This window comes from Brachycentrus maculatus, unplaced genomic scaffold (genome assembly GCF_059751285.1).
Source record: "Brachycentrus maculatus isolate JH-2025_06_01 unplaced genomic scaffold, ASM5975128v1 h1tg000326l, whole genome shotgun sequence".
In the NCBI taxonomy this organism is placed as follows: Eukaryota; Metazoa; Arthropoda; class Insecta; order Trichoptera; family Brachycentridae; genus Brachycentrus; species Brachycentrus maculatus.
The window spans coordinates 1,785,762-1,810,531 of NW_028281075.1; the positions used below are offsets into that span (position 1 = coordinate 1,785,762).

Here is a 24,770-nt window from a genome sequence, read left to right on the forward strand (position 1 = left end):
TCTAATAATAAATTAAAAATGCAATTCCATCACGAAGTGTCAGTGGATAATATAAATAATTTTTATTTTGAAATGTTTTGTTTGGGGATAAAATCATTTGTTTCCCTATTTATATTTATGCTTACTTGCCCTTCATTATTGGAGTGAGACCTTCTTATCACTACAATGAACTTTTATCAGCATTTGTTCTCTAGCCGACTGCTGCAGCTTTGTTTTCGGTAGAATGAAAGATTTATTAAAGACTTCTGCCTCAAATGTCTAAGGTCTAAGTCATTCTAACTAACCCAAAAATCATTGCTGATGAAAATATTTAATACGTAAGTATATAAAATTAATAAACAATGTCCTGATTATGTAAACTAAAAAAAATGGAATAATTAACTTCAGTTTTTATTATTTGGATAGAAGAGGGTACTTTTGGTATTTGTATTTTTGAAGTGAAACTTAGACGGCGGAACGAGAACGGATTAAATTTTAAGGACCCGTCACGTTTTTTAAGGCACATTTCCTTTCATGAGAGAGAAGAAAGTGGTAATGTAGAGATAAAAAATAGATATGCATTCCGACGCCACGAGAGTGGAGCAAAAGCGAGCGACGTATATACAACAATACAATAAAATAAGATAGTATCGCGCATGAACGCGTTGTAGATGTACACGTCTGACGCTATATATGAACAAATGAGGTACCACACATTTTGTAAGTAATATTTATTATTGCGTTTTCAAGTTTACACAATCCAACGAATAAATAACAAAATCCGAATCTACAATAGGTGTATTTTTTTCTCGTAAGCTCGAAAATATTGAATCGCGGCCTATATCATATTTTGATTATATCAGTTTTACCAATTGATGCACCAATCAATGACAGTTTAAATATTCAATATATTTTATTAAAATTTTGTATTGTGGTATTTCTTGGGGCTCTCTCCCTCTCCTCCCCCCTAAGTATGCGCCCGTTTTTTAAACCCTCAACAGGGTACCTGTACCTCCCAAAAAATATAATACCAAGATTATCAAAATAAGAAGTTTCTCCCCAAATGTAAAAGGACATTACAACATATCTTACGATCATTAAGTCCACTATACTTAGTCCTTTTCATAAAAACACGCTCATGTTATATCATTATATTCATATCAGATTACCTACATTCATTTCATAACATTCATTCAACACTGCGCACTGACCAAATATTATATACCTATGTACAAACTATCTACTATCTACACTGCGAATACGAAATAAATCCTGCCTCACTCGCTCTCGCTCAGTGCGCCTCAGTCTGTCGCCTTCTCTGTGGCGGTGGGATACAATCTTTGGTGCCGGGTTAATTTTTATTTAATGTGGCAGTGTTTTTCGTCTTGATAAGGCACATAAAAAGTTAAATATTCAAAATATGGGCGGGACGCAATCATCAATCGACCCGATGGAAGTCGAAGTTCCCGAATTGGACAAATTGCTTGAACGCGATCCCTACTTAAAACCTTACGAAAGAGAATTCCGCCGCAGGTCAGTAGAGGTTATGTTTTTATTTTTCCTACGAGGCCCATAGTAGTCTCAATGTCACGTTGAAGGTCACGGCTGAATTGGCGACCATCTTTCAAATTCAAAATTCAACAATACAGATCATGAAATGATAATAAAGAATTTTAGCGAAAATCACAATAAAACTAAAGTAAGATATACGAGTTACGATTGAGCTCTTAATTCGTTCGTCTAACGACGGTATAACCGATAAAAATTAGTTTGAAAAATACATTCCAGTATAATTATGTAAAAACATACATATGTATACACACACACACACACACACACACACATATATATATATATATATATATATATATATATATATATATATATATATATATATATATATATATATATATATATATATATATATATATATATAAAATATCTTTTTATTAATATATAAATTAAATAACTTGATAAAGTGACCCAAATAAGGTGACCTTAGATAATAAATAATTATGTAAAAAAAAAAAAATTATATCAAATACTAACATATACCATAATGGGTTATCATGGGTCTATTATTTTTTGTAATGTTTCTATGATGATATAATCCGAAAAACACCTTCAATATATATGGAAATAAATTGAATTAATGATGTTAAATAATACTGTTTGTAAATCACAGTAATTATAATCGGTTAGTCTTAAAAGATAACATATTGGTGTCAAATGATTTCTGTTTTATATATAGTATTCATTCAAACAAGTAAAAAAATATGAAAATCAAATTTATAAGATTGTTGTAGTCTTAATGGACAGTAACCTGTGATAACCATTTTTTTTGTTTTGGTAACCGACACTTTTGGCTTTTGTGTTTTAATTACTAATAATAAAATATCTCTCATGATATAATGATTATTTGGTAAAATATGTATAATACCAAATATGACTGATCATAGGCCATTAATTTTTTACACTACCTTATTGCCTTTAAAGTGTATAAAAACTCCCATTGAATATGCATCTCGAATATGCAACGATATCCTGGTTTTCCACGAATCTGCTTTGTACTTATTCTACAGGAGCTTAATCTTTTTTATTGCTTTGGATATTGAAGGAGTGGGGAGGGGAATTTAGAGCACACTAATATTTTGATTTTATTTATATTAATGCTGAAACTGTATTCTTAAAACACAGCATTCATTAGATTGATTAGCTTTTCAGTTTGTGTCACTTTCAGTTAATGCTCCAATGTTGTTTGCAAATCTTATAATCAACATCTATATCCAAATTAACCTTTCCGGGAGTACAAAAATTGATGTCTGACTTTCTTTGGGGAGTTGGTTCTTTTTAATAAATAAAAAATTAATTTAATCAATGTATTATGAAGATAGAAATTATGACAAAATATTTTTTTTTTAAAATACCTATTCCAAATATTTTTCCATTATGACAAAATTACACACAAATATCCACAGATGTCATTGCTATACAAGTTACATTATACTTACTGACAGACGGACTTCGACATTCATTGACGTCGATACTCCTTTAAAGAAAATTCGCACTGACGTTCATTTACGTCCATACTCCTGGACTGGTTGAATAAATGTTCTCTTCTACACCAGTGTGGAAGAGAACATTTATTATCTACTACCAGTAGTATCGATTAGTTATACATTTATATGCAGTAAATAATTTAATTCATTATTTATATCATGCTAAGTAGACTACAAAAAAAAAGAAATAACGAAAAATGATCTGAGAAATCAATTATCTGTTTTTTTCAAGCATATCTATCCTGGAATACAATTTGCGTTGCTGTTTTGCTACTTTAAAGCTTAATGGATAGTACTACGAATTTAATCCATCTGAATCATGTGTATTTTTCTTATAGATATGGATGTTATAAAGATATCTGGGAGAAAATCAGTCACTTTGAAGGTGGCTTAGTCGCATTTAGCAGTGGATACAAAAAGTTTGGTATGCAGATACGGCCCGACAACTCTGTCAACTGGCGAGAGTGGGCACCGGGCGCTCATTCTGTCTGTCTTAGCGGAGAATTCAGTACGAATATTAATATTATAATATATGTTTAGTTTATAATGCAGTTTATTATTAGTTTATTATTCCATGTTTTGTTTATAATGCAGATTCAGTTTACTTTGAATTCAAATTCAGTACTCTTGATTTTCTCGAGATGGGTAGTGATTTTTTCAGCTAGGTTAATATCCCGGTTTATCCAAAAATATTTTAAAATTCACAAATTTGTAAATATCAACCTATGCATACACGAAAAATATATTGCAAATTTACTTAGTATTATGAAATTGGCCAGAGATATACAAGTTCGTAAATCCTTGATTTCCTTGTATCAAGGGCAGTAGGTAGCCCTTATTATATGACAAAATCAAATAAATTGAATGCAAGATACGGCTGACAACAATTGTCATCTCGCTCACTCCTTTCAAGAACGTCATAAATCAAAAATCGTCAATTTTGAGTTGTGCATGTTTTCGTAATGCCCAGAAAATGTACTACATCCCAGCAAAAGCGGCATATTTTTAACTTAATATTTACCCGCTACAGGGCAGAAAGTGTTATTTTTGAATTTTGAAGAAAAGGTATTGTTTAATTATTTTTTTAAATGTACTAAATATTTTTCAAATGGAGAAAAAATATTCAGGTTTTACCTAAAAAGATCTATTGCACAGTAAAAAGTTAAATAAGTTGCTTGATATTTATTTTTAATACATTGTATTTTATGTTTGAACTTTAAAAATGTTCTCCTGAAAAATCAAGTTTTTTGATTTATGACGTTCTTGAAAGGAGTGAGCGATCTGTGTTGTATTGTTTTTTTTTTTTTATAAAAGACCAAACAAATTTTGGAACCTTTCTTTGAAGTTGTATAATATTGATTTGTGGATTAATGACTCTAAATAGAACACCTGAACAAAACGCGTCCCAGTTAAAGTATATGAAATTAATACAGATTTTATTTAAAACTATTATTAAATGTAATAAATTCAGTCAATTAGTTAGAAAAACCCAATTAATTTTTAGAATTTGAATTTTTCTGCAATCTTTTAAATTTAGGGATAGGTATAATTAATTATGTATGTATGTTATTATTGATTTATAAATTGAAAATAAGGATCTCTGTCTTCCAGATAATTGGAATTGGTCAAGTCATCCGTTTAAGAAGCTTGAATATGGAAAGTGGGAATTACAGATTCCCGCCAATCCTGATGGAAGTTGTCCGTTGAATCACTTTTCTCGTGTAGAACTTATAATAAATGGGCAACTTCCTAGAATATCTCCCTGGGCTCAGTATGTCAAGCCGCATGAAGGAACTGTTTTTCAACAGCACATTTATAATCCACCACAGGTAATTAGTTTTAATGAGTATGTATAATACAGTTTTTAACTTACTTTTTTTTACTTATAACGTAAAATATCATTTCTCTAGCCATATGTGATGAAAAACAAGAAAGTGCCACGTCCTAAAAGTCTTCGAATTTATGAGTGCCATGTTGGTATTGCGACTTCGGAATACCGTTGTGGGACATACAATGAATTTACTGATAACATTTTAAAAAGGATAAAAAACCAAGGTAACAACGGATGCTTGTTACTGTGTACAGTATTTTATATTATAATTTTGACATTGTAAGGTTCAAATTTGATCATCATTCATTTCAGGTTACAATTCGATCCAGTTGATGGCTATTATGGAGCATGCATATTATGCATCTTTTGGTTATCAGGTTACAAGTTTCTTTGCAGCTAGTAGGTTAGAATTTATTAATTTATTGCGCTTGGTAATTTATAATCTAATCCTTCTAAATACTGAATATACTGTTCATAATTGCAGTCGTTATGGGACACCTTGTGAACTGAAAAGACTAATCGATGAGGCACACGGTATGGGACTTTACGTGCTCTTAGATGTGGTACATTCTCACGCCTGCAAGAATACTTTGGATGGATTGAATGAATTTGATGGAACTACTTCATGTTACTTCCATGATGGCCCTAAGGGTACTCATCCTATGTGGGACTCTAGACTTTTCAATTACTCCGAGTAAGTGATTTATAACATTAAAAAAATATATATATTTAAATCATGGAGATGATAAAAATAAAATAACATCATTTAAATAAGTATATCTTCCTGGTTCCATTCTAATTTTTTGCTTTAAAAACATCATGCATTTGCCTCTATGATAATCTTTTTTTATTGGATGCAAGATATTGCTTCCTTCCAATTGCATAATACATTTAATTCAAATCAATTAGTAAATTTAAAAATGTGTATGTAATTTGTTACTATTCTCTTTCTTCTTAAGCACCTTGTAGCAGATAAACAATAAAATTGTCGATAATGATCGATCATTGCTCACATCACTTAAAATATCATCATTCACCGTCAATAAGAAGTCGCGATCATCGCTCCAATTACCCCTGTAAAAGATCAATTGGTCAAAGCAATGTGAATGTGAACATTGTCCATTTCACTAATCGTTTTCAAATCGCTTTAATTGAAATCTTATGTCAGAGTATCATAAACATGTTTTTTCTTTACTGCTGCACTAATAAAATGAATAATAAAAATATGACTATAATTAATTTATGATTTTTAATATTTTTCTGATAGGTTTGAAGTTCTAAGGTTCTTACTTTCAAATTTACGGTGGTATCAAGTGGAGTATGAGTTTGATGGATTTAGGTATGTTTTTTTAATTTTATTTTATAAATATTTTTCTCAGAAATAATGTAGTAATGAAGTCCATGTTGAGTAATGTTTTCAGTGATATTGTTAGTTTTTTCAATCAGTCCTGTCATGTAAGTCTGTATATTTATTCTTCAGGTTTGACGGAGTGACTTCTATGCTGTATCATAGTCGTGGAGCCCAAGGATTTTCTGGACATTATGATGAATACTTTGGGCTGAATGTGGATACAGAAGCCCTCTTGTATCTAATGCTTGCGAACCAACTGGTCCATATTAATGATGAGAATTGTGTCACTATTGCTGAAGTGAGTACATATCTCATTCTTTATTTTATAAAAGCAAATAACAGCTCTTCTGTCATATCTCCAACAGGATGATAATGCAAGTGCAGTTTTTTTTAAATGCATCAATATCAACATAATTTCAATGGAATAGATAAACAATGGCTATATTATAAGGAGTTACATCGACATTTAAAAAAAATGTAGACTACATTATAAGATGTGATTATTGATAATGAAATAAATTGAAGTGGAGATATATCTCTTGGATAATAACAAAACACGTTATGTATGTTATGTATTTTGTACTAAATAATAAGTTTGATCATTTAATTAATCCAAGGCATTATATATTATTTAAATGTGCCAATAAATAAATAATATTCATAAAATTTATGTTAAGATATGTATTTTGAATTCATGCCAAATAATAAGAGACATAGTAAGAACTTTTGGCATCATACACATTCATTTTGAAACTATCTTCGTAATTGTCAATGAATTATTCAAAGTTCATGTTCATTCATTTTGTGCATTCGCTTGCATATGATTGATATGAAGATTATGTGTTTTGAAAATATGTAAAACTGAACAATTTTATTCTTAGGATGTATCGGGAATGCCAGCATCCTGCCGCCCTGTCTCCGAGGGTGGCACTGGATTTGATTACCGCCTGGCTATGGCCATCCCCGATAACTGGATCAAATTGTTGAAGGAATTCAAGGATGAAGATTGGAATATGGGGAACATTGTCCACACTCTCACTAATAGAAGGTGGATGGAGGGTACTGTAGCATACGCAGAGAGTCATGACCAGGTATTTACAACAGATGCAAAGTATTTTATTGCCATTTTTACGTATTTCTAAAATGTGATATTGGATAACTGTTCTTCACAGTCTATATGCATGATGTTTGAGTGCGTGGAATATGACACTTTGTAATGGTTTATTATGCGGACTAACAACGCATCCTAGCTATCCCTGTCTCAAGCATTCGCACTTATATGCCATCATTCTATCTGACTTCTACTACTTACGCACATACTTTTCAATATATAATTACAGCAAAACTTTATGAAGGGACTCGTTGAAGGGGAAAGCAATTCAATATCCTTGGTGCTGAATACTATTTTTTTCTGCGATATAAAGAATTTATATTGATTTTTTTCTCTTCATTATTAAATCTTAAGCACTTTAATCGTCACTGCATTCACAGATAAATTTGTAATTTTTTATAAGCATTTTTTATTTACTTATTTTTTTTACAGGCTCTTGTTGGTGACAAGACTATAGCCTTTTGGCTAATGGATGCCGCCATGTACACTCATATGAGCGTAAATAGTCCACCCAATCCAGTGGTGGAGCGTGGATTGGCACTGCACTGCATGATACGTCTCATAACGCACGTGCTGGGTGGAGAAGCATACCTTAATTTCATTGGTAACTTGCATTTTAATATACAAATTATGTAAATAGAGTATGACTATGAAGTAATATGCCATGGTTTTATTAGAATGAAATATAACTGAAAGTTTCTGATGAAGATATGGCATACATTTCCACCGTACTATTATATTTCTACTTCTGTCTCTTAGGTAATGAGTTTGGTCATCCTGAATGGCTAGACTTCCCCCGAGCAGGTAACAACTCTTCGTACCACTATGCTCGCCGACAGTGGCACCTGGTAGATGATGACAACCTGAAATACAAGTACCTGAATAATTTTGACAGAGACATGAATGCTTTGGAAGAAAAATATGGTTGGCTACATTCTAACCCAGTAAGCATAAAACTCAATGTTATTTTTAATATAATAATCATATCATTATGTATTATTTCTTACAATCAGCCAAAATAGGCTTATCATTTACTTTAGTTTTTTATGTACATGTAAGTTTTATTTGGTGGAAATTACTTAACTCTTAATGCAAGTACATAATCATTTACTTAGGACTAATTGATACAATAATTTTTAGTATCAGACGTTTATACTAGCAATTAAATCTTAATCTTTAAAATATAGTATAAAAACTATTAAATATAATATAATATAAAAAATTTTAACTTATCCCTGTAAATACATTAATAAGTTTAAATTTTTTATCCAATCTTTCACTACATGTATATAATACATAACCCCCACTTTTATATGGACACGTAGTCTTTTTTATCTCCACTTTTGTTATCTGAAGAGTGTTGGCAGAAATTAAACCCTGCCGATAATGAGGATTACTATAGGTTTATATATGTGTCTATACATATACCTATTTATAACACGACCACAGGTCACAATAGACCTAATATGGTGGCAGTGACATGCAAGGTCCCTTAACCTCACAACAACAACAAAAAAATGACCACAAATAGAAAAGACCTCATTTGTATCTATTCAAATAAAGAAAAGGTGATTTATATTTCTAGTCACCGAGTAATTGATTTTCAGCGTAGCGTAGATTTTAATGATTGCCTGGAGGTAATTTTACTAACGAAAATAGCGACATTAAATTGTTGACATTGCTTATATTTTTATTTTTGCTTCCTTGTAAGAACAACAACAAAAAAAGAAGACTTTTAAGACTAGCTAACTAACTGTCATGCCATTTTACTACAGTGGTAGGCAGAGAATAGAACGCCACACCACTCACATTCATGATCTCCTCATACATACTTGCATATTTTTCTAACTCCTGACCTGACCACTCTCAAGTATTTGATATACTTGATTATGTCAAGTTTTCTCCGGTCTTCTTCTGCTCCTATTTCCAACTACATTTGCCTCATAAATTTGTTTCACCATTATTTCCTCACTCATTTGTTCCAAATATCCAAACCATCTCAACACACCTTTTTTTAATTTTACCGATAATGCTTATCTTATCCTTGCATTCTTTCCTTATTTCACCATTCGAACATATACATCGTTTTGCCATACATTTGTCTGAGAGATCGCATTTTAACTGCATTTAGTCTACTTTCGCCCTTCTTTTACCAACTTCATGCTTCACTTCCATACATTAGGCTTTGAACCAGGACCCCATTGCGCACAGCCACTTTAGTTTTCGCTGTTAGGCTTTTATTTGCCATAACTGATTTCAATGCACTATTCACTCTTCTTTTAATATCGTTATCAATCTTTCCATCCCTAGGAAACATACTTCCTAAATAAACAAATTTATCTATGTGTTCCATAATTTTCCCATTTACTAATAATTTTGTAATAAATATATACATATTCATCTCTTTCAAAAACCATAACTTTAGATTTTTCAACATTCATCAGCCAATCACTTCCCTTGCACACATTATACACTCTTATCACTTGCACCTGCAGGTCTTCTCTGCAATTGGCGAGATGCACTGCATCATCAACGTACAAAAGGCAACAGACAGTCAAATTGTTCATTTTAGTAATTTGATTTAATCACTTTAATTCTTAATGTTTATTTTCAGGGATATATTTCTATAAAACACGAAGATGACAAAGTTATTTCTGCAGAACGTGCTGGTTTACTTTTTGTATTCAATTTTCATCAGAACAAGAGCTTCACAGACTACAGGTTAGGAGTAGATACTCCGGGAGATTACAAAGTATGTTACCTTTTTATACTAATATGTGTATGTAGTTATACTTATTCCTAATCAATACATAATGTGATTTTAATTCCACAAAAAAAAAGTTGATTTTAGTAATTGTTATCCAAACTCTTACTGTTCCACCATGATAGGCATTGTTAGGTATTTTTGATTTTAATAAATTTTAATTCAACTTTTTGCAAAAGATAAATAAGAAATTCATAGGCATTTTATTTTTTAGAGAAATGTTTTTTTTTAGATTTACTACTGTATATGTGACGAGAAAATCTCAAAATATTAAGCAAAGTAACTAACTCTAGCTTTCTACGTAATATAAAGAAAAATATGCCCGACAACCTAATAATTTAAAGTGTTTTTATTACTACATTTCATTGAGTACTAGAGGAACTTAAGCGACAGTGAACAGTTTTTTGTTTGTTTGTTGTATGTAAAATGGGTTCCGAATATTTTAAAATTGGTTTTTCAATATGTAAATTGACTAAGGCAATCGTAAATTATGTGATTTTTGTTGAACATAAATAAAACAGAAGTCATTTTTCTAAAATGAGAAGAAAATGGAACTGAAGTAACTTTGTTACTAAAAAAAATGAGACAAATACATTTTATTGCCTTTTGATTCGGTGCCATGACTGACAAGCCTGACGGCAGCCGTGAAACTTGACATATACTCAGTTTAATTTGATGTCAAATTAATCTCTTATGTCTTTCAGAGCGCTTTACTTGTGCTTATACCAATGTATTTTTTAACCGTCTCTTTTTTACTTTGTTACTTTTGTTGTTGTTCTAACTATACTCAAGTTTTTGTTTTATTTCAACTAAAGGTTATACTGTCTTCGGATAGTCCACAGTATGGTGGCTTCAGCAGAGTTACAGCTGATGGTAGCGTTCATTCCACTCAAGGAATACCGTGGGGTAATAGGAAGGATTCTATACAAGTAAGTTCTGATTTAAAATAAATATTTTGAAAAGGGAATTTTTTTAATATTTAAAGATAATGTTTCTGTTTTTTGTTACTATAACGGTTCTTGTCATTTACGTAACTGTAAAATGTGAATGTTATTTTTCTAAAAGTAAATATTGTATGTATTTATTTTTATTTAAAAAATCCTCAGTTTAAATAGGCACACTGTTTTTGTTTAATATTTTCTGAAGATAATTTTATCTTATTATAATGTTTTTTTTTCAGGCCTACTTACCATGCCGAACTGCTATAGTATACTCTACTTGAATAACTCGTTTGGTGGAAACTTCGCAATGGCAGCTTTAAAAATAAATTACTGTTATAGAATGCCATATTCATTATAAGGAATAGTCTTACATCATATTTTTTAAAGATTTTATAGATATATTTTTATCTAAATTAGTATAAAAAACCACTATTTTTCTCTTCCGAGTTAAAGGATGTTAAGTTTTATTTTATTTTAGATAATATAAGATGGATGGATATCTTTGTTATGTATAACATCTATTTGCGGGGACAACCTTGTTGTTAATAAATAAATTTTTAAAAAAAATGTATTCATTAACCAATACGGAACCAAAGACACATATGTATATTATTAACAGTGTTAGCCCAATTAAATGAACTATATACATAGTATGATTGACCCTTGGACATTAAAAAAAATACTATTAAAGTTATTAGTGCCAGCTCGCTAACCCCAATGCTCTGTAATCTGAAACGCACTGTAATCCTAACGATTTCGCAGCTTTGATGATGGTGAGCAGCTGATGCCAGTTTCCATATTCCGAAGCCGTGAAAGCTTTCAACTGGGCAAAAGAAGCCATCCAGAACACTGAGGAATTGATGGTTTTGAGAGAAATGCATGATTTAGCCCTCGAACACCAGTTAAGTTCATTGGTTGAAAAGAAGAACCACCCACTGCATGATTTACGTTCAAATCAGCAAGCTGGCACTGTATATATGTTCTAAGGGACAAATGTATCCAAAGTCGAGGTTTACATACATACTCATATAGAGCCGGTTTCATTTAGGATTGATAAAAATGAAATAAAGGTTTTTTTCATTCTAATTAATCACCTGCCATTTATAACATGCCCTTGTGCATCTTAAAATATTATATTCAATCTAGGTTTTATCTGTCCTTGTCCTATGTCTGTTCTAATATTAAATTAATAATTATTAATAAAGATAAATTATGTATAATCCATTAGTAATTGTGTATTTTTAATTAGGTGCCTACCTAAGGTAAGGTAAGTATTATAAAGAATAGGTATTTTTTCTTAATAAATGTGAGCCATAGAAATTTGCCCATTATTTTTAAATATTCTTTCGCTCTGCGAGCTGTCATTTGCCTATTGAAATTGAAAATGTCTATTACTTATGTTTGATATAATAGAAGTTTAAATATAATAAATCACCAACATGTGGAAAGGAGAGAATGTTAATTTCCCCTTCCGTTTAAAAAATGTGATGAGAGCTTATGAAAATATATGTGGCCTAAATGAAAAGAATTTACTCATCAACATCAACCAAAAAACCAAAGCCCTCTATCCTGTCTATTTTGGCGGAATAAAATTCAACGTTAATAAAATGATCAATGAAAACCTTTTGTATAATTGTAAGCTTAATTTTGACACTTCAAATGCTCTCAATTACCAGTCGTATAATAGATTTATTAACAGAGAGCCATTAATTTACCCCAGCGAAACAAATAACCCAGGGTTTTTTAATCTTACTTTTCAAGAATATTTTACTGATGAATGGAAGTGTATAGTCTTGGCTCACTTCCTTCCGCAGGGCGGCGGCGGTCTCGATGTTTTAATGAACTATTACAATGATGAATTCACTGGATCATTTTCCATTTCCAATAAAGATCTTTCCAATGCAGAAATTACGATAAATTATTTGCAACAAGTGAATAAAAGATTTTCTGTCGGTGCGGAAGTAGTGAATGAGGTAGGAGCAAATTCTGTAAAGAGCAGTTTCACTATAGCGGGAAAGTTTTGTGATCCTTCTCGCAATGTAATAGTTTCTGGATCGATTGGGACAAAAGGCACACAACTTTGCTTATATAAAATGTTTTCACCAAAGATAAGTATCGGATCAATTGTAGATTATATTTTGAATGAGAAAACTTTCCAAGGTTCTCTAGCCTTGCAATGGACAGAAGAAAAATATATCTGCCGTTGTAGCATAGACTCCAATAAATATGCTGGTCTGAATTTACTTAGAAATATATATAATGATGAAAATGTTCATGTCAATCTTAACTGGGCAACATTCACTAATTTCATTGATGAGATGAAAATCGGTATTGGTCTAGACTTTTTTATAAAAAATTAAATCAAACCTTAACGGTTTCGACATTTAGTTTTTTGATACTTATTTTTTTTCGTTTTTTTTTAATGTGTGTAATTAAAATAATACTTGTGAGTACTCACATTAATTTAACCTTTTAAACTACATATATCAGATATATTGTGTGCAAATATATAAAATTTGTAATTCTTATTTTTACAATTATATTTGTTTTAAAATAAACATATTTTTTATTGTTAGTCTTACTATATTGATATCGTACAATCACTCAGAGAAACATCATCTCTCAGTCAAAATTACTGTTTTGCAGAAAATCTAATCTGTTGGTGCAGAGTTTATCCGATATATCCGCTTTCGGTACTTTAGCGAGAAATACCGGATTCGTCAGCTCTGACATTATGATTTGGTATCAGATACATTTTGGACAAAATGTTAGGGATTCCTTCAGGGTTGTGGATTTATTTTTATTGTGTTTTTTTTTCAATTAGTTATGCATCAAAATTTAAAATTATTGATCATTTACATTTTACGATTTGGTATAATATTACAAAAATACTTGAAGAGAAACGAGGAAAACAAAGCACACTAAACCAATTTTGTTTCTGCGAAAAGTAAGTTGTGTAAAGCTGTGATATTATTCAAAAAGATACATTTTTACGTGTCAAGGTTAGTTAATAATATGCAATAAATTGATACAAACATACCTAATATTTACATTGCATCACTAAAAAATAAACTTATTTGTTAACGACTCACCCCCTACTGTATACGTTTTAATACCGGATGTCGACGAGTCGTTTGATCTTTAGTTTTACGCGTATGGTGTAAAAAGGAGGAGGACATTAAGCGAGCAGGATTTACTTGTTAGTCATTTAGTTGGTGATTTTTTTTAACATTGTATACATTTAGTTAAATAAAATCTGAGAGATATTTTTATTGCAGTGAGAAAAACAAAAATACAGGTGTTTATAAATTATCGAACACACTTTACTCTTGAAATATTTATGTTTAAATCGTGGTTTTTCTTGCATAGTAACCCATAAAGTCTTGGTTACTAAAGGGTTAAACAGGCAGCATTTTGGCAATCAGTGTCTCAAAAGTTATTCAGAACCCTGCATTAAATTTTATACCTTCATAGAAGAGTTCCTAAATTGCATATTCAGGAAAAAATACACCTGACAACCGATCCAATTACAAAACATAAAAATTGTTGCATATCAAGATTTGTTTTATTTTACTATACATCAATTAATACAATAAATAATATAGTGTCAAAAAATATTGAAGTCTGATGCTATATACAAAAAATATTTCTTAATATTAACATCATTAATATTTTTGGAAATATAATTATTCAAACTCCAGCGATCCCAACAATTAGCATATTTTTAGGAGTACAACTTAAAGGTTTGAGTCGACTCAACTGCACGGAGTATCCATTGTCCATAGCATGGCGTGCTCTGTCTGAATCAATTATAGTCATGCACTTTGTACCACGTTCTTCCATCGGGTGGTCTACGTGAGTTTGGTCGGCCGCATGTCCAATACAAATGTACTTTTCCAATGGGATATTAGAAAATACTTTACTTCGAGGATACTGTAGTCTTTCTGTTACATGAAGAGACCCGTAACAACAAGGACACACGACAAAGGATGCATTCTGCTTTATGCAGTTATCCAGCACTAAATCCGTAGCAATCCCACATGCGTGTAGAGCTACTCCGATATCAAACTTCCCTATGAAGTAATCCAAGTTACATTGAAAAAAAACTATATTTTTCAAACCCAGATTTTTCACTCTGACTTTGGCGCGATTTAAGGACTCTTCCTTATTTTCCAGTAACATTATAGTGCATTTAGGAAGAAGATAGGCCAACAGTATACCCAAGTGTCCACTTCCGCAGCAAAAGTCAATTATTGTGTCTCCATCCCGAGCGAGTTTAATAACTGCTAATGCAACATTCTCTAATTGCTGTGTTTTTCTGAGCATTCGAGTGTCCGGTAAATGACCACCATTAGGATTTGCATCTGAAGGTATCGATAACCAGTCAATTGTATCTTTGATGGGGTCAGGTTTGCTTAAATTTAATAACAACTTAATATCTTCAGCAATAAGGCTTAGAGCTGATTCCACATCACTTTCCTTTGTAAAGAGGCGTTTTTTAGGATTACTTCTCTTGGGATCACATTTATAAAGGCTGACATCTTGTACTTCTGGCATTATGAAGGACATATTATCCTTACTAATAATATCAATTACAGCCGTAGATAAAAGAGTATTAACAGTGTTAAATGCTTTTAAATTTCTTATATTATTGAACCATTTATTTGTTTTTGGTAAATATTTTTCAAATGTTTGATTTCCTAATATCGAGTATATTATAGTGTAACACGGATACAGAATTAAGTCTGCCAGTGTTAAAAAGGGGCCTTCGGCAAATATATGGTCCAAATCCAATTTTTCGATCGGTGTGGAACTATCAATATAAACGGGTTTGCAATTAGATTTCCATTTTCTGTACTTAATATTTTTCCTTTGCTTATCAGTTTCCGAGCTGTTTGAAGCTTGATCATTTTGAGTGTTTTCAAACAAGGTTCTCTCCGCGATATATGTCTTATTTGCTACTTCACGAGCCATCTTGTATACATTGTGTACTCTCAATGGTTGGTTCAAATGCTTTTCAAATCGAGCCAAGTTTCCAGGAATTTCAAAATTGTCGCCACTTTTAGTCTCGTAGTTGTGAACTGCTCGTTCAAGGAGATCTTTTGTAGTTTTTAAAATTTCTAATTCGCAAAACTTTGTCCAAACAGAAACTTCGTTAGGTGCTTGCAAACAGCTATTTCTGAAACCCAAAATTCCTTTCGGATGTTCCACGTCTAGGAGCGGAGAATTCCTAGATTTGCACAAATGTCGAGAAACTGCACACAATCCGGTTATCACAGTGAAGTCATTTAGTATGGCCGGTAACTTCGTTGCAGTGACTTGCCATGGTAAATCGTCCAAATCTACGACATTGGCGCAGATTAAATCTTCACGTTTCAATTTGAAACCTTTCACATTATCGTCATTCCTAGTTGTAAATTGAATCTGAGCATCAGGTAAGTCACAAAATTTATAAACACATAGGGCGATTAATGTTTCTAGTGAACATTCGTGAAAGATAGATTGTTGTTCCACTTTAGATTTATAGATTTCTAACACGAATAAATTATCCATACTATGTGTTCAGATTAAAAAATATAAAGTTATTTGAATAAAGGATCAACATGTCATTCGAAAACACGACATAAACATAACCACACAGACTAACTATTTTATATAAAGACCGCCAACTACCTCGATTTTTTATGGCTAGAAGTGATATTCGCCAGCGGCCGGAAGTGACGTAAACGGCTAGAAGTACTAAGCTCCCGGCTGGGCGTGACTTCGCCGCGGCTGAATGTCAAATCCACCCGCCGAAATATTTATCATTCATTTTTCAGGTTAAATGGTATTTATATTGAAATTTGTTATATAACATATTTTCAAAATTATAATTTTAATATTACAAAGAAGATAGTTCACCATCTAAATTTATTTATTTCAGTGTAAACAAAAATAGAAAGGTCACGGCTAAAACGCGACATTTACAAAAAGAGTTCAGGCGATTAATAATGGTTACTCAACTCAGCCTTACAATGATAAATGGTAATGGTAACTTTTTTGAAAATTTTTTTCAAACTTTGTATAAATATAAGGCTTTTCAACAAAAACAAAAACGATAGAATTTTCAAATTACTATATTATATTTAAAATTCTAGAAAATACAATATTTTAAAAGGGCGGAAGGAGTGCCCACTACTTTCTGAAGTTATGTTTCTTAACGGGGGTGCCAGCGCCCCTTTGTGGGCGTTTTGGAAGTCTGGCTAGGCGTTTTTAATTTTTTTGCATTTGGGGGGTGCTGCAGAAGTTCAAGGGAGCGTTGTGTTAAGTAAGAAAAACTACACTTTCATACGCAAAATTTAACTTTAACTTTGGCATAATACTCAATATTATGAAGCTCTTCATAGACGGATTTCTATTTTTCTATCGATAATTGTCTATAACCATAGTCTGTCTATATTTATTTGAAATATTTGAACAACTTGTTGGTATCTCGTATTTTTCGTTCCCGTTTTGGTGTTTTTGTTAGTGTATTAGTGTGTCTCGTCATTTTCTGGTCGTTTTTTGAACAATCTGACGTTTACGAGTCGACCCCCCCTGATACATAACCACAGACTAATCGTACAAACATAACCTACAAACACTAAGCAATTATACCACAGACTACCAAGGATCAAGGATGAAGCAACCTATAATATTTTGAAGGAATGTGTGTTATTATAATCTACAAATATAATTAAATTTCAATATAATTGCAGGTTGCATAGAACAAGAAGTTATACCAGAAAGAGGGCACAATGCTGAAATAATATTACTGCATAAAAAAGGAGACCCTAAAAATCTGTAAAATTTCCGACCCATCAGTGTACACAAAAGTGTGCATTTATACAAATTGTTCACTAAAATCATAACAAACCGCTTGAAACCAAAACTAGACTTGTATCAACCTATAGAACAAGGTTCAGAAAGGATTTGGAACGTTTCCACCATTCAGATTTTTGTATGCAAAATATCTCATCCGCATGATTTATACAAAAATATATTAAATTAAAATGTTTTTTTTTTGCAATGCGTTTGGATCAATCATGATGTATTGATGATGAATTGTTGTTGGTTTTAATTTTTTTATCATATGTAGTTTGCATTTGCGTTTATAAGTCATTATTTATTTATTTTTATTTAAGCTTCATGTACAGAAAAGAAATAAGTACATTGGCGGGTTTATTGCTAAAAGGCAATATTTTCCAACCAACCAAAAACAGACTAGTGATATTGATCAAAACGTCTGATATCATATAAAGCTGTTGCAATCAGAGGGTAGATAGTACTTGAACATTAAAAAAAACATAAATTACAAATTGATGATGACAAAGAAGGCAAAGGAAAAAGGAGTTTAGGGAAGGAGGTAAAGGGAAAACTGAAGGAGGAGGTTTGATGGACAGTTAGGATTCTAAATATAAATAGTAATGTCTCAGACGCTTCTTAAAAGTTATTATTATTAATAGATTTATATTATCCACTGACACTTCGTGATGGAATTGCATTTTTAATTTATTATTAGATTAAAACCAATATTTTTAGCTTTTCCACTTTTTTATTTGACCAGCGACCGGGTTTCGTCGTTACCGACATCATCAGTCTGATGATGTCGGTAACGGTACCATTGTCTGATGATGTCGGTACCAGTCTGATGATGTCGGTAACGACGAAACCCGGTCACTGGTCAAATAAAAAAGTGGAAAAGCTAAAAATATTGGTTTTAATCTAATAATAAATTAAGTTATTATTATGTTATTATAAAATTATGAATTCCTTTTATTTTTTGACCCCACTATGCATCACTATATTATTTTTCAGTCCTATTTTTGCCCAGAAATGGCTTTTATAGAGGATATATATCGCTCACTCCTTTCAAGAACGTCATAAATCAAAAAACTTGATTTTCCAGGAGAACTTTTTAAAGTTTAAAAATATAACACAATGTATTAAAAATAAATATCAAGCCACTTATTGAACTTTTTACTGTGCAACAGGTCTTTTTAGGTAAAACCTGAAGATTTTTTCTCCATTCGGAAAATATTTAGTATATTAAAAAAAATAATTAAACAATACCTTTTCTTCAAAATGCAAAAACAACATTTTCTGCCTTGTAGCGGGTAAATATTAAGTTAAAAATATGCCTCTTTTACTGGGATATAGTACATTTTTTGGGCATTCCGAAAACATGCACAACTGAAAATTGACAATTTTTGATTTATGACGTTCTTGAAAAGAGTGAGCGATATGTCAGTAAAAAAAACATTAAAAAAAAGGTGTTTTTCTTTCCAGTTTATTTTTTAATCATTGCTTTAGGGGTTAAAAAACGTTAAATAGGGGTTTCACTGTATGTATGTAAAAAAGTAACTAAAAACAGTAGTTTCACAAGAGTTTATTTTCATTTATATATTTTCTGATACTTCAATAATATAATATTCACCAAACTCAATCTTCTCTTCCAATTCACAGCTGGCCATACTATTGTAATCGGATTTTGATGCATTCTCTGTGCACATCATATCAATGCCATCTGTATCTGGATGTTGTTTAGTCATATTCAATGTGATGTTATGAGACACATCAGGTATTGTTTCACACTGCTGGGAATTTTCATCACCATTTTGTTTTGAAGAATCTTCCTCGAGGGATTTTAACGGGGAAATAATTTTAATATTTTGTGCAGAGATCTTCATTTCACGTTCCAACTTTTTGAGAGCATTCATAATTTTTTTAGTGCTTTCTTCGCTATGTTTTGCATATGTATAATTGATCATGTTTATTAGTGATTTACGACAGTCACTCCACTTATCTGGTTGGTCATAATTTTTTTTTAGTGGATATACATTAGACAAAACTTTGGAAACAATTTCTTGATAATGCCCGTTTTTTAGTTCATATTCAACAATGTTAGGTTTATGCTTACTATTTCTTTTTAAAAGAGCTCGGTTTAAATGATAAAAGATAATTTTCTCTGAAGGATAAAATGTTTTATTTGAAATATTTGGCTTTGGATTATTTCGACCACTAAACATTTTTTTGACCACATCATCAAGATGGGATTTCACTTTACTGAGAGAACAAATATTTTGATCCGCCAATTTATATATTTCATCTTGTAGTTGCGGGTGAAGGGTCTGGTTTATACTAGTGGTTATGGCTGGATGGGTGTGGTCAGAATCTGGAGATATGAGCAAAACGTAGCGAAGTGTTCCGACAGGCGGAGAAGAAGAACCCAAATCTTTATTAAGTTTTTCCAGAACCTAAAATTTATAAATTAATTTTATAAATAACAGTTAATTAAATTTGCATAAAAGTTTATTTTATTACGCAAAATATAAAAAAAAATCACAATAAAACCACCAAGATGACAAAAGTATTTGAATGAAACGCTAAGATTTTTTTGTAACAAATAACGTATTCAGATTTCATCATGTAAATAAAAGCTTTTATTCCGCAAAAACATCCACCATTACATAATATTTTTTTCTATCCTTTTATTGGAATGATTCATAGAATTGAATTCTTACAATTTGTGATTTTTGTTAATTTTTATTGAAATTATTTATGGTTTGGAAATTTAAAACACTATCTAAAGACAATAGGGAGTGTTATAAACAAGATTTGTTATATAAATACATAATTACCTTGTGTTTTTTTAGGGAACGACCTTTACATGTTTCTGTAATCTTATAAATATCATCTTCAAATACAATTATTGATTTCACTATCATGTAGGCTGGACATCCAATCTTTTTTGTAGGATTAAGAGAAATCCTAATTCTTTTTCTCGGTTGTTTTTCCTGAAACAATCAATAAATAATTTTTAACAATGAAAAAAAATACATGGAAAAATTGCCATTCATTTGTTTGTTTTTTTTTAATTATCTATATATTTTACATTTGAATTATTTATTTATTTTTCGCAGTATTTCTAGCATAGTAACTCCAAAAGTCCTGGTAGCCAAAGGGTTAAACCCTTGACGATTTTTGATTTATGACGTTCTTGAAAGGAGTGAGCGATATATCAAAAAACTTGATTTTACAGGATATCGTTTTAAAGTTTAAAAATATAATACAATGTATTCAAAATACATATCAAGCCACTTATTGAACTTTTTACTGTGCAACAGATCTTTTTAGATAAAACCTTTTTTTTCCATTTAAAAAATATTGAATATATTTTTTTTTTTAAATTAACAATACCTTTTCTTCAAAATGTAAAAACAACACTTTCTGCCCTGTAGCGGGTAAATATTAAGCTAAAAATATGCCGCTTTCACTGGGATATAGTACATATGACGTTGTTGAAAGGAGTGAGCGATATGGGTATCAAGTGTACAAACTAGTAGATTAAAAACGACATGACTGATACAGCAAAATTTCACAAAGCAAATTGTAATCTAGTGATAAACATTTAAACTTACAGCATCTGGCGACTTGGGATTATAATTACCGTCTTGACAACACATCATGTAATTTGTTTTCAGGATTTTAAATGGTGAACCCATGAATGGAATATTGATGTCAGAATCCTTCCTATCAGAGATAAATAAGGGCAAAGCTGAAAATTAGAGTAATATACACACAAAGAAAAGATAATTAGTCCTGCGCTTCAGGTACCAGTCCAGAAAAATATTAGATAAGGGATAAATATAACAATATTAAATTAGAGTGAAAAATCACTAATATTTATTTTGAGCCTCCTGAGAATCAAACCCTAGACCTCCAGCACAGTAGTCTATTGCGCTAAACACTACTCAATAGAAGCAGACTTATGAAGTTTAATGTCACATAAATCTAGCAAGTCTCGTATTTTCTTTGGACGCACTTTATTGAAATAGAAAAGGTTTTTCAAATAGCTAAAGAGAAAAACCAGCTTTTGTTATTTTCTTGACCATTTCCAAAAGGCCTTTAATGACCCTTACCCGCACTCAATGGTGCATAGGGCACTGCATCAGAATGAGATAGTGAGTAAAAATACTATATTATAGCATAAGGATGAATAGTAGGGGGCACCTGTGATACATCCCAACTTGTACTCTTGGATCTAAGAAGAATTTATTTAATAGGATGTAGATGATATAAGTGTAGAAGCTTGGGGTGAAGGACACAACTGGTATGTAGAAATAAAAAAGGAACAGTAGGCACTGTGGTTTGAAAGGAGGAAAAGGACAATAGCAGCAAATCAAAGCAAAATTAATTGTTAAGTGTCTAAGTACTGGTAGTTAACATTACAAAAATATTTAAAAATAAACTTACTAGACTTGCACGACCGACTTCTTCGAGTATAAAAATATATTCCTAGAGCATTCAAGTTATTTAGGAATTTGGAAAAGTTCTCAACTCCATCAATATACCCCGAGTATACCTCGATACCATCTTTGGATGTCACCTTACATAGATTTTGAACTGAGTTGCTAATAAGACTTTCCATTGAATCAATGTCTCCTGTAGAATCACAAAATTATATGCTTATTTATTATTACATGTACATTAATAGAATAACTATGAAAACAAATGACTAAATATATTATTTACAAAAAGATTTGTCAATATTCATAAGGTAAGTAAATTGTATATGGCATATGTATGAATATAATATACGGCGAACATAGAATATTTATGTAAGATTTGGTAGTAATATCAAGCTAAATGCATTACAAGATTTTTATTATTATCTTTATAATATCTTTCTTAATACTGAGCAGAGATAAAACATATTATAAATACTTTTTTTGTAAATGTTCAAAATGCCATAGTGAAATTTATAACACCTAAAACCGTATATGCTCTCAGAGACCAATTTCTAATTTTAAATCAATTATTTTTAATATACCTATATAAGGTAGTTTATGATCAAAATCGAGTCGCAAACATATCTTTGATTGTATGTAAAAAAAAATTGACCATGGGCTAGCTGTATTAAAATTTAAGAACAAATATGGATAAAGAATTAATCCTAATTATCACTCATTTAAATAGAGATTACCATTTGTTACAAAAATTGATCGGGAGAGATATTTTTACATGATCGTTTTCTTTAAATATTCTATATTGTATTAGTATTGTGAGTGTACATAATGTAAGTTAAGTACTTTTTGTAGATTTTGGTATTTTTATTCAACACATTTTAGTAAATAAGCAAAGCACTTTGTAAATTCTAATCTGTTAGTTGAACAACGAGGATTTATTGTTAGATTTTTTCCTCTTTTAATTTTCTTAATAGGTGGTGAAAAACGTCTGAGACATTACTATTTATCATTAGAATCCCAACTGTCCATCAAACCTCCACCCTAAGTTTTTCCCTCTACCTCTTTCCTTAAACTCCCTCTTTCCTTTGCCCTCCTCATTATCATCTTTTGTAATTTATGTTAATTTGTAAATTACGTTTTTTTAAATGTTCAAGTACTATCTATCCTCTGGGCAAAAATAGGACTGAAAATTTATATGATGGTGCATAGTGTAGGTCAAAAAATAAAAGGAATTTATAATTTTATAATAATAACTTTTGAGAAGCGTCTGAGACATGACTATTTTTCTTTAGAACCCTTACTTCCTCCCTTAGTTCCTTAGTTCCCTCTACCTCCTTCCCTAAACTCCCTTTTTCCTTTGCTTTCCATATTATTATTATCAATTTGTAATTTATGTTTTTTTAAATGTTCAAGTACTATCAACCCTCTGATTGCAAACAGCCATGTGTATGATATCAAACATTTTGATCAATATCACTAGTCTGTTTTTGGTTGGTGGAAGATATTGCTTTTTAGCAATAAGCCCGCCAATGTAGGTACTTATTTATTTTCTGTACATGAAGTTTAAATAAATAAATAAAAAGTCTGCATAATCGGAAGGCATGTATGACTAGATGGATGTAGTATGGATGTGAAGTGAGAGTATGTCAGGACAGAAGAGTGTGGGGTTCCATCTTCTCTGCCAACCCCTAGGGTGAAATGGCGTAATGGCAGTAGTAGTAGTTAAATAAGTTAGTATCCTTTGTACATTTTGATACTAGGATGCTGTTGGGGGTAGGGTGAATGATGAGCTGTATTTTTTGAGAATTTCCGGGATGGCTGCAGCAGAGAAATCATGAAAATAATGTTTTTGATAAGAGTCGCAAGCGCTATGCAAGGGCGAATTCAGGTGTCAAAAACTTCCTCCATAAAAAACGAGAGCTCTTCACAGTATAGTTTCCATTGCAGTTTATTGGGACTTTATAATCTATGTATGAGGTTATTTTTTGTGCAATTTATTAAACAAAGACCAATTAAAGTTTTAAAAAGAGTTACCTGCCGGACGCTTGCATAAAATGTATTTATTTTCCATTGTATTACAATATTAATATTGCCATCAAAGAATCAAATCGTTTTTCAGGGAATAACAATTTGTATTGATTCTTTTCTCGCATCAGCAATTTGTTCAAAATCTGACAAATCTGTCATTCTACCACAGGCTGTCAACTTCAATCATAGAAAAGACGATCAGAAACATTGAGCTCCTGTAGGTACCTACTGAAGTAATATTTTTGACGGAATCGTACATCAGTAATTATAATTTTGAATAATTTATGCAGCGCTATTTTCGAAAGGGCACTTGTTGTGGGATAAAATATTTTCAGTTTTTGATAAGAACGGTAAAACAAATTGATGAGGCAAATGTAGTTGGAAAAAGGAGCAGAGGAAGAACGAGAAAAACTTGGTACGATCAGGTATGCCAAATACT

General features: G+C 31.2%; 3 protein-coding genes and 1 long non-coding RNA gene across 6 annotated transcripts; 2 read left to right on the top strand and 2 right to left on the bottom strand.

Moving 5' to 3' along the window:
* Positions 1-1,258: 1,258 nt before the first annotated feature.
* Positions 1,259-11,363, top strand: AGBE (1,4-alpha-glucan-branching enzyme). The gene is made up of 14 exons (XM_088268653.1): positions 1,259-1,512; positions 3,377-3,546; positions 4,650-4,867; positions 4,949-5,093; positions 5,182-5,272; positions 5,354-5,563; positions 6,137-6,208; positions 6,350-6,518; positions 7,102-7,311; positions 7,764-7,935; positions 8,091-8,275; positions 9,946-10,083; positions 10,911-11,024; positions 11,276-11,363. The coding sequence occupies exons 1-14, from the start codon at positions 1,400-1,402 to the stop codon at positions 11,315-11,317; spliced, it is 2,049 nt and encodes a 682-aa protein (XP_088124779.1). The 5' UTR covers positions 1,259-1,399; the 3' UTR covers positions 11,318-11,363.
* Positions 11,364-12,344: 981 nt separating this feature from the next.
* LOC148304243 (uncharacterized) lies at positions 12,345-13,533 on the top strand. The gene has a single exon (XM_088268655.1). The coding sequence runs from the start codon at positions 12,476-12,478 to the stop codon at positions 13,394-13,396; it is 921 nt and encodes a 306-aa protein (XP_088124781.1). The 5' UTR covers positions 12,345-12,475; the 3' UTR covers positions 13,397-13,533.
* A 754-nt stretch (positions 13,534-14,287) lies between these two features.
* LOC148304244 (glutathione S-transferase C-terminal domain-containing protein homolog) lies at positions 14,288-16,698 on the bottom strand. The gene has a single exon (XM_088268654.1). The coding sequence runs from the start codon at positions 16,587-16,589 to the stop codon at positions 14,727-14,729; it is 1,863 nt and encodes a 620-aa protein (XP_088124780.1). The 5' UTR covers positions 16,590-16,698; the 3' UTR covers positions 14,288-14,726.
* A 2,626-nt stretch (positions 16,699-19,324) lies between these two features.
* LOC148304245 (uncharacterized) lies at positions 19,325-24,479 on the bottom strand. 3 transcript variants are annotated; one of them, XR_015838367.1, is made up of 5 exons: positions 24,338-24,479; positions 22,311-22,499; positions 21,476-21,612; positions 20,696-20,851; positions 19,325-20,311 (listed from the first exon to the last, which is right to left on the bottom strand). It is a non-coding gene; the product is annotated as an uncharacterized LOC148304245 (long non-coding RNA). The 3 variants fall into 3 exon arrangements; XR_015838368.1 differs by having other exon boundaries at positions 19,327-20,311; positions 21,476-21,587; XR_015838366.1 differs by lacking the exon at positions 21,476-21,612 and having other exon boundaries at positions 19,331-20,311.
* Between the last annotated feature and the right edge of the window lie 291 nt (positions 24,480-24,770).

Bases quoted from the DNA above. Each gene is read 5' to 3' on its own strand.
- AGBE (XM_088268653.1), top strand. From the start codon at position 1,400: ATGGGCGGGACGCAATCATCAATCGACCCGATGGAAGTCGAAGTTCCC. The intron at 6,209-6,349 runs GTATGTTTTTTT...TTTATTCTTCAG, and splicing joins TATGAGTTTGATGGATTTAG to GTTTGACGGAGTGACTTCTA. The intron at 11,025-11,275 runs GTAAGTTCTGAT...TTTTTTTTTCAG, and splicing joins ATAGGAAGGATTCTATACAA to GCCTACTTACCATGCCGAAC.
- LOC148304243 (XM_088268655.1), top strand. From the start codon at position 12,476: ATGTGGAAAGGAGAGAATGTTAATTTCCCCTTCCGTTTAAAAAATGTG.
- LOC148304244 (XM_088268654.1), bottom strand. From the start codon at position 16,589: ATGGATAATTTATTCGTGTTAGAAATCTATAAATCTAAAGTGGAACAA.